Raw genomic sequence first — 9,337 nt, 5'->3', positions numbered from 1 at the left:
GAAAATTCAATGAAATGGATAAATGTAAATGCCATATAAGGCTAGAAGAAAACCATCGAATTTTCTCATTTCAGAAGCTGGAACCGGTGAATTTCTGGCATTTCAGCTCCTGATAATCACTGTGCATGTGCAGCTAATGATACATTTTACTGGGACACTTGTGTAGAACTCATGTCCTTTTCTTCCTGTGACAAATCAAAATGTCTGCTGTGAAAAAGGCAAAAAAAGAAACACAAACCCAGAAATGAATGTCAGTGTGGTTATCGTCACACCATTTAATTCCAACAGTTGGTAAGAAAAAAAAAAATATTACAGCGTCTATAAACATTAGAATCACTCCAGCTCCTCTGAGTGCTTCAGTTTGACTATGTTACATTCGACTCAATGACAACGCTGACATGAAGTCCTCAAAATCTTAGGCAACGTTCCTCGACGACATCCTGCTATAATTTAACAGCCTCTAAGCAAAGCTGAATTTACAAAAACATTCCTCACACACACTCACATACTCTGACTCCTCCTGATCAAGGCAAAGTGGTGCTTGTATGTACACTCTGTTGTTAGCGCAGCCGTCATGGTGAACTTTACGATGGGGTTACAGGTGCGTTTTGCTTTACTGGGGGTAGGCCTCGATCACCATGGCATGACCCTGCAGAAAACAAGAGTACAATCAGTTTATCAAACAGGAAATGCAAAGAAAATCTGAGTTACCCACAAAAACAATCACAGCTGTCACACCTTGAGACTGCTGTTGAATGGGGTTCACACCATACAAACATATCCCAAACCTTTAAGACTTTAATAAAACCAAACTTTTTAAAAATTTTAATTCAACTAAAACTGTAGTTCACATGCCGGCCATTAATTACCTGTCCTCCGGCTGCACAAGCCGCCACCAGTCCGTACTGTCCTCCCTCCTTCTGCAGCCGGTGGGCCACTGTGGTTACCAGCCTGCAGCCTGTGGCACCGAACGGGTGACCCAGAGACAGAGAGCCCCCCCACAGGTTGAACTTCTCCATGGGAGGAGTTCCCACCTACACACACACACACACACCAGACGTCTGGTCAGGACTCATATTTACATCAGTATTTCAACAATCAGAGAGGTGGAGGCTACAAAAAGGCCCCAGTGAGTCATTTACAGCCCGAAACCCCAAATTTACAGTCTTCCATGTTACTGGAATGCAGTTAAAAAGGAAAAGAAGGCACAGAAATGTATTATTATTACTATTATCATCATAGGCAATTAATTTGAAACTAAGCAAAAACATCTCATTTCTAATTTCTGTTCACTGATTATGGTCACATTTGACACAAAATCAAACCAAACTAGCAAACCAAGGTCTAAAATGTTTATTACCTACTGTTTTTGTATTACAGTACATTAGAGCTGCAATGATAAGTCCATTATTCAATTAGTTGAAAGAAAATTAACAACCAGCTGTTTTGATAATCGAGTAGTTGTTTCCGTCATTTTTTCAGACAAAAAGTCAAATATTTGCTGGCTGCAGCTTCCTAAATGTGAGAATTTGCTACTTTTCTTGGTCATTTCTGATGAGAGTAAATGAAGAGCCTGTTGCTTGGACAAAAGAAGCAACATGATGACATCACTTTGAGCTCAGGGAAACTGTGCTGAGCATGTTTCACATTTTATTGACTAAACAATTAATCGTGAAAATGATTGCCGGATTTATCTATGATGAAAATAATCGTTAGTTCCAGCCCGGCAGTACATCTATATAAAAATATGATTACACCAATACCAAATCTTTATTCAGTGTCCATCTCTTGCAGTATGTTGTAAGCATCCAGATGTACTGTATAGATCCATTCTGAGAAAAAGCCAACAGCTGAGCATTAGCTATCTCACCTTCGATTTCCTGCCCATGTATGTCTGGCCGAACCAATCTGAGTCCATAGCCTTCAGATTTGCCATTATCTGGCCCTGGAAAACACAAATATATCCACTGAGTTACCATAGATACCAGACAGAAAACACATTGATTTCTACTGATTTAACAGTGCAGGATGTGAACTAGACCGGTCAAATCTCACTCCAACTTCGACGACCATGAATAACACAGGAGTGGATTAATGCAGGCAGAGAAATTGAGAGATTCTAGTTTAACCACTCAAGAAATGTGTCTGTAACTTAAAAACATCTATGAGGTTGACGGGATATTAACAGATCACTGTACACAATCATCCACCAGTGCACGAATTCCTTCCTTCAAATGTGGTAACTCACTGCGAACGCCTCGTGGAACTCAAAGACGTCAATGTCACTCATGGACAAGCCAGCTCGCTCCAGGACCTTTGGTGTGCCGTACGTTGGCCTGGAAGAGTTAAAAAAGAAGAAGAATCACTTTTTTTATGTCAAACTGTCAAAGGTGTCTTTACATACCAGCACAAATGTACAGTAGGTTAAAACACAGACACTTTTAGCTGCCACAGTTCCATCACAAACGGTAGAGTTTTGCAAATGTTTGTAGGTTTTTCAGCTAAGCTAATTTGAGAAAAACACACAAGCTTTAAAGTAAAATATGGAAAAGCACCATCAGTTGGCATTTCTGCCGAGAGACTCACCCCAAAAGCAGCTGATCTTTGGGGTCCTGAGACACGTAGACAAAGTCTCTGCCAGGATGAGAACAGAATGTTAGCAGCACCTCAGCTGAAATAGGAGGCAGCTCTAGCAGAAACAGAGAGGGAGCAGATACCTGAGGTAGGCTTTAGGCTTGTAACCCATAGCCAAAGCTTTCTCCTCCGACATGATAAGCACAGCAGAGGCACCGTCAGTCTGTGGACACAAACAAACGAGTTTGACTGGTGGCAGTGTTTCCATTTGTGAGTGAAATCAGTTGAAAGAGAACCAGAAGACGTAGTTTGGGCACGGCTATATGATGTGTTTCATAGGCGCGCCCAAAATGTCACCAGAAAATGTTATTATGTAGAGCAAATAAGATGATTAAAAAAAAAACAAAGCCAAAGTTGCTTAACAGTGCTTTGCTTCAGGTAATTCGCAGCCTGAAGTGTGTGTAGCTTTGTGTGTTTGTTTTACACACAGAGACAGATGCCGCGCTGAAGGTGTTTCTGAACCAGGAAGGAGGAATTAAGAACACTGAGAGTGCTGCAGGGTCCGGTGTGCGTGCGTGTGTGTGTTTACCAGGAAAGAGGAGTTGGCAGCGGTGACTGTGCCGTGAGGTTTAATGAAGGCGGGCTTTAGTTTGCTCATCTGTGCCATGGAGGATGGGCGAATGCCGTTGTCCTTGGAAACAATATCACGACCTGGTACAGACAAAAATACACAAAAAAATTCAGAGTAAGTGATGTTCTCTATGCAGCGAAAATTTGTGATCGACAACAGAATACAACCATGTGTTATTTCAGCTTAACATCAAGAGTTAAAGTAAAAAAAATAATAACAATGCAATGTTGCAACAGCATGCAATCCCATGCATCGCTCCTGCAATCACCCTTTGAGCTAATCGGCTATAATGTATTCTGTAAATATAAATGTAGTAAGACTCCGGTCTGTTTTCTTTCTGCCTTTTGCATTACGTGTTAGCATGAATGAAAATGTAGAAAACACTAAAGTGATGATGGAGAAAAGATTCAAACCAAAGAAACAAATATTTAGATTTAACATAAGCAAATCGATAAAAACACACAATCAGGGCATCATGCATACTTTTTTAGTCTTATTTTTATCTTGTTACTATTGTTGAGTCATCTTATTTTTACATTGATTCTTTGTTTTTATTCTGCATTTTGTCTTTTTTTTGACATGAACCACTTGGTGCATATAAAACTTCAATTTATTTTTTTATTTTTTTATTTTCTCCATTAATCTTTAGACCTCTAAAATGTCAGAGGGCCCAAGATGAGCAGCCCAAAACCCAAAGGGATTCACTTTACAGTGATATGAAACACAGAACTAATCAATTAACTGTTTCAGCTCTGCACACAACCATTAACGCTATCAAGAAGTGGTTTATACGATCATCTAAAAACAAATTCAATGCAAATAATGCACAAAACGATGCAAATAACGTCTACTACCGACCATAAAATTCTTGAAAACTAACACAGAACACACAACCATCCACAACCCTTGAGTGTGTGATGTCTCAGCAGCGTTTACCCGGCACTTTGAAGGAGATGACATCCTGCAGCAGGCCGGCGTCCTGAGCCTTTTTGGCCAGAGTGTGTGATCGTAGTGCAAACTCATCCTGCTCCACTCTGGAGACCCCAAACGCAGCAGCCAGACGATCGGCGCTGTGGCCCATCGTTTCAGCTGTGGAGAACTCAGCCACAGCAGGAAGCTACACACACACACATACGTATGATCAAGGGTTACAGGAGGAACTTGTTACAGGAGACTCTTGGAGACTTTAAGTGAACAGAATATACCTCTGGGGAGAGGTGCGCCAGCCGGATGCTGCCGATCAGACTGAGCCTCTGGCCGAGGGTCTTTGCCTTGTTGAGGGACAGCATGGTCTTCCTCATCTTACGGCTGTGACGGATTGGAACATCGGACATGAACTCCACCCCTCCCGCCACAACAGCGTCACACTGGCCTGCGGCAATCAGACCAACGGCTGCAGAGGAGGAGGGTGGAGGAAGAGACAACGGTCAAACAAAGAGGAAGACAAGCAAACCTACCGTAATGACAAGAAGACACATCTGGTCTCCTGCTGTGATCCCCCTTCACGACTTCATTGATTCTCACAACAGCAGCTTATAGTTTAAAAACATCAAGTAATATCATTTTTTGAAGCCACAATGTAGGACTGCGTAGTTCAGTTTCCTCTTAGAGTCCATGAATGGTGACAGCGTGTATGAGGAGAATTATCACCCAGCCTGAAATATACAGCACATGTCAGGTGGTGGAGGCTTGGTGTGGAGATTTCTTGGTACCTGAGGTCATTGCCTGGTTGGAGGAGATGCAAGCCATGGTGACGGTATGAGCTGGGATCTTGTCAGAGAAGCCTGCACCCAAGGCGGCCTGAAATCACAGTAAAAAAAAATGAAGGAGAGGCACAACAGAACAAAAATGCTCCTTTGGTTAACGTTAAGTCTCTTCTAATGCTTCAGATCGAGGCTTAAAGGTACAGTGTGTAAGAATCGGCCACCTGTCGAAGGTCATTCCAGACAAAAGGTGGTGGCATTTCACCAGAGCAACTGCCAAACCGCTGCTCACTATAGTCTTTGCTGAGGCTGTCATTGACTGTAGCTATTAGCTGCCGTTAGCGAGTTAGCTGAAGCACCATGGGCAACGGAACCAGGTTCAGCAGTCTCCCAGTGACCACGGCTGTATCAGGACCGTACACAGCCTCCAAGAACAAGCAGGACTCTGACTCTGAAGATGCGGCTGGCTGAGGCAGGGGAGGCGTCAAGTGGGAGAGGAGCGCGAGGATGGTGGGTCATATATCACATATATTTTCACACCAAACTCAGAGAATGAAGGATTTATTTCAATCAAACCAGAGTTGCCGACTATTGGAACAGTTGAAAAACAAGCAGGTTTTGGTGAGTTTTAGTTTGTCCCTGTTTGTCTTTTATGAGGAGATACCTAGAGATTAAGCTTGTCTTCGCTCGGTAAAAGAGAGAAACTTGATTTCAGAAGGTGCACGGTTGTATTATTCTGTTTAATAAGGAAAACAGGTGTGAGAATATATTCCTTTCATGACATTTTGTGAGTTTATTTTGTTTATTAGACTAAAAAAAAGCTAAGAGCTTGTGAAACATAGCAAACTTGTGTACATCTATATTATGTACAGTTTTTATTTATTTCTTTTTTAATATATGTCCTGTCACAGAGGTTCAGAGTAACGAAATTTCGATTCTCTGTTTGTCTTTTACATACTGCAGAATTGACAGTAAAGCTGCAGCGTTAGCATGCTAACTGAACAATCCTCCTGGCCATATCTTACACATTGTACCTTTAAGGAGAGCACGTGAAACCTATGCAAGGCACCTGAAGCTCCAGACACGATAAGCATTTTGTGGGTGATAATACCTCTCTGGCGACATTGCTGGTTTTAACCTCCATAATGACTGTTCCATAGATGATGTAGTCCACAGCATCTTTGGGTATACTGGTCTTGTGCAGCAGACCCCTGCAGGAACCCAAATGAAATATTTTAAATCACAGCAGCACTAAAACAAGAAAGACCTTTCTGTCGTACTTTAAGATTCTGAAAAATTGAGAAACACAAAATAGATAGAAAAAGACAGATAGAAAAAAGGGACAAAAGTAAACTCTTGTTTTCAACAAAACACTCCCATCTGGCCGGCCACAGCTCTGTCAGGCTGTTGTTCCAACATTCTTCTACCTTTCCTGCTGTCCAAATAGATGTGTTTCAGAAGGCTACCTATAATTTACAGAACAACTATACACTATGACAGCAAACTTTACCTCAATTTATGGTGTTACTAAAAACTCTAATGGTGGAGAAAAGAGACAACCCCAGGACACACTTACTGCAGAGCTGCTCTGGCCAAGTCATGGGGCATTAGGTCAGCATATCTGTAAACACAAACCAGAAAGGTTTTACTGTCAAGTCAAGGCTATCTCTGCAAAGCCTTTATCAAAGCACCATAAACTTCTGCTGGCTGCAGGCTGCAGCCAGTGAACTTGGCCATAAGAAAAGAGCAGAGACGTACGTGGTTCCAGACATCAGGAACGGGGTTCGGACTCCTTCCACCAGAACTATGTTCTTCACGCCAGGCCGAGCCAGTGTCTTTTTGCTCTTTGTCTGAACTGAAAGAAAATAAAGACAGTAACAGGTGGATCAACACTGACAGCTGTGAGCTGACCTGAGGAATACGTTTGGGTAGCATCTCAATAGCATGTATTTTCAACCATTCCAGGTAAATAAATGAATCAATAGAGCCTCACGGTGGTTAACTTACAATTGAAACTGTGGGATCGCCACAAAACTATAATCTGTTTTTTATGTGTATGTAAATGATATCAGTTAGAATAATGACTTACCCTGAGCCTGAAGTTGTGCCGTCGTACTGAGAGAGCGTGCCCCTGAGACACAGAGAACAAATCCTCTTTATCATCCTCAATAAATAATTTAAAATACTTCACTAAACCATAGCTGGCTCAAACATCTCAAATGATGTACAGTATATACCGCACAACAACGTGAGCTGATGACGGTGCAGCTGCTTGGTTTTAAAGAAAACGTCTATATTTTAGATTAGATCACCAACAAACATGCAAATGTAAAGGCTAAATAAACAAAAGTGACAGTGGCCAAAGATCAGATTTTATAACTGCCGGTATACTGCATATATTCATAATTCATAAAAATCAGCTGTTGTTGCATCTTGCATTTCTGATTCTACTCTCTTGTTTGGTGGAATGTTTTTCTTGTTAAAAAAAAAAAAAGTAAATATGTAGACAGCTTACCAAACCGCATCGCCCAGGAAGGGCTGACAGAGCAGCTCCGCATCGTGTTCAGCAACATGGAAGCCATTATGTTCTACAGAGAAAGCAGTAATAACTGTTGTTAGATTGTTCTAATCAGGGCTCCAACAGTGTTGCTTTCAGCAGGACAGAAACAAAAACTGATTTCTCCTTAAAACTGGACTCCAAACTATCAGCTAATGCAATAAATACAATATGTAGAAAACCCCATTTATATCAATGAGGGTGGCCCAATTAACAGAATCACCTCTCTGTATGAAATGATCATTAAGTTGAATCAACACCTCTTTAGAACAGTTTCAACAAAGACTGAACAGTATAACCTATGTGACTTATAGGACTTATAGCAGGACTGCTGTATTACACAACATTTGATTTAGCAAATGAATGTAATAAACTGGCAAATGAGTACATATGCTCTTCCATTCCTGTACAATGACCAGTTCCCATGGTCCTCAGAATATAGGCCCCCAGGTAATACTCAGATATACAAATGTAGGCAAAAGGTCAACCTGTGATTTGAGTGTCTGAATCGCACCAGACACAATAAACCGTCCGTGAGTCCTGTACCTGTTCGACTGACATATGGCAAGGCAACTCTGATGTATGACTACGCAGATGAAGTGGTTTGAGGTGAAAGTAAAATAAATCATTCAGTGTTAGTGCAGTATTATCATGCTCATCAGTAGGCACACATACCGTTACTAACTAAACCTGAAAACCTTTCACGTTTCATTTTGAACAGATTTATATTTAAAGAAAAGGTCTGTCGGCTAGGAATTCATGTTTTTTTAAATATAGAGATAGGTAGATATAAATAGATTCACCTACATATATAGATCTAAATTTATATGGATATATCTATATATATGTTAATAGGTAGAGATAGACACAGATATGTATATCTTGTTCTATGTTTTATTATGTGGGAACAAAATGAAATATCATTGACGGTCATCCGGCCCAACCCCCCTACCCTGGTTCTGACCTTTCACCTAGATTCCTACCCTAGAGAATGACAGGGACAGAAAATACAGAATCACGGGACTCATTCAGGGTCAGCGATGTTTACAGGTCGACGAAGTGTTTGGGTCGTTAAAGTAACGTTTACGTCAATCATAAAACTCATTACTGAAACAATCTAAGAGGCAAAACGATGAAGCTCTAACTAGATGCAAGCTAATAAAGCTAGCGTTAGGTAGCCAGCTACTTGTTAGCTAAAGTTTCCACTCAGTTGTGATCGATTCCTCTATGCTTGGGACGAAGAAACGCGTTTGCAGAGTTCATCCCATATTTTTTCTCAGTCTAATTTCATTAACAGTATTGATGGGTAAGTTGACGCTCACCTGTAGTTGTGGTCTGTCTTTGCCAACACCGCTTCCCTGTCAAACGCTTCTCCAGACTCAGGAGAACTGCAGGACTACGCTTTCAAGGACCCTCCGACATGCTAGCTGACTAAAATAATGCCTGAAGAAAACACACGGGCAACCAAAAATAGTTATATACCTGCTTGTGATTAAAAGATCTTTTGACTATATATCATAATACCGACACCGTGAAAATATTGCTCCTTATAAATATAATGTAATGTTCTGAAACGTTTTGAGTACAATAACATTTAGGCTACGGCAATATTTCAGTGTGTTTTGAGGTCCTTGTCCTGTTTACTATTAGGCACTCTTGCGCCCCCATCGGTCAGAATGTGTACCCATTTTATGGGTCAAACAATGAATCGTTTCATTGAAAAAAAGGACATCTTAATCATTATAAATAATTGTTTCTTTCAGCTCTGCAAAAAAGACTTTGGTACTAATGTAAAGAGGGTTTTGTCATTGACACAATCTGCTCTGATGTGAGGTGCTACCTCAGTCTTTGGACAGTTGGTGTACAGCTGCC

The 9,337-nt window shown here is 41.1% G+C and overlaps 1 protein-coding gene across 1 annotated transcript; it reads right to left on the bottom strand.

The window, feature by feature from the left end:
- Positions 1-245: 245 nt before the first annotated feature.
- On the bottom strand, positions 246-8,855 carry hadhb (hydroxyacyl-CoA dehydrogenase trifunctional multienzyme complex subunit beta). Its single transcript, XM_041958685.1, has 16 exons — positions 8,788-8,855; positions 7,424-7,496; positions 6,998-7,039; positions 6,667-6,763; positions 6,485-6,529; positions 6,020-6,119; positions 4,918-5,005; positions 4,411-4,598; positions 4,142-4,322; positions 3,164-3,285; positions 2,718-2,797; positions 2,587-2,634; positions 2,249-2,336; positions 1,871-1,945; positions 870-1,034; positions 246-649 (listed from the first exon to the last, which is right to left on the bottom strand). The coding sequence occupies exons 2-16, from the start codon at positions 7,488-7,490 to the stop codon at positions 614-616; spliced, it is 1,422 nt and encodes a 473-aa protein (XP_041814619.1). The 5' UTR covers positions 7,491-7,496; positions 8,788-8,855; the 3' UTR covers positions 246-613.
- Positions 8,856-9,337: the final 482 nt, after the last annotated feature.

The sequence above is a fragment of the Chelmon rostratus genome, chromosome 18 (assembly GCF_017976325.1).
Source record: "Chelmon rostratus isolate fCheRos1 chromosome 18, fCheRos1.pri, whole genome shotgun sequence".
NCBI classification, from domain to species: Eukaryota; Metazoa; Chordata; class Actinopteri; order Chaetodontiformes; family Chaetodontidae; genus Chelmon; species Chelmon rostratus.
Note: the sequence above shows the minus strand (reverse complement) of the source record. Positions and strands in the feature narration are given on the sequence as shown.

Bases quoted from the DNA above. Each gene is read 5' to 3' on its own strand.
- hadhb (XM_041958685.1), bottom strand. From the start codon at position 7,490: ATGGCTTCCATGTTGCTGAACACGATGCGGAGCTGCTCTGTCAGCCCT. The intron at 6,764-6,997 runs GTAAGTCATTAT...ATTTTCTTTCAG, and splicing joins GGCACAACTTCAGGCTCAGG to TTCAGACAAAGAGCAAAAAG. The intron at 2,337-2,586 runs GTGAGTCTCTCG...TAACTCTTCCAG, and splicing joins AAAGATCAGCTGCTTTTGGG to GCCAACGTACGGCACACCAA.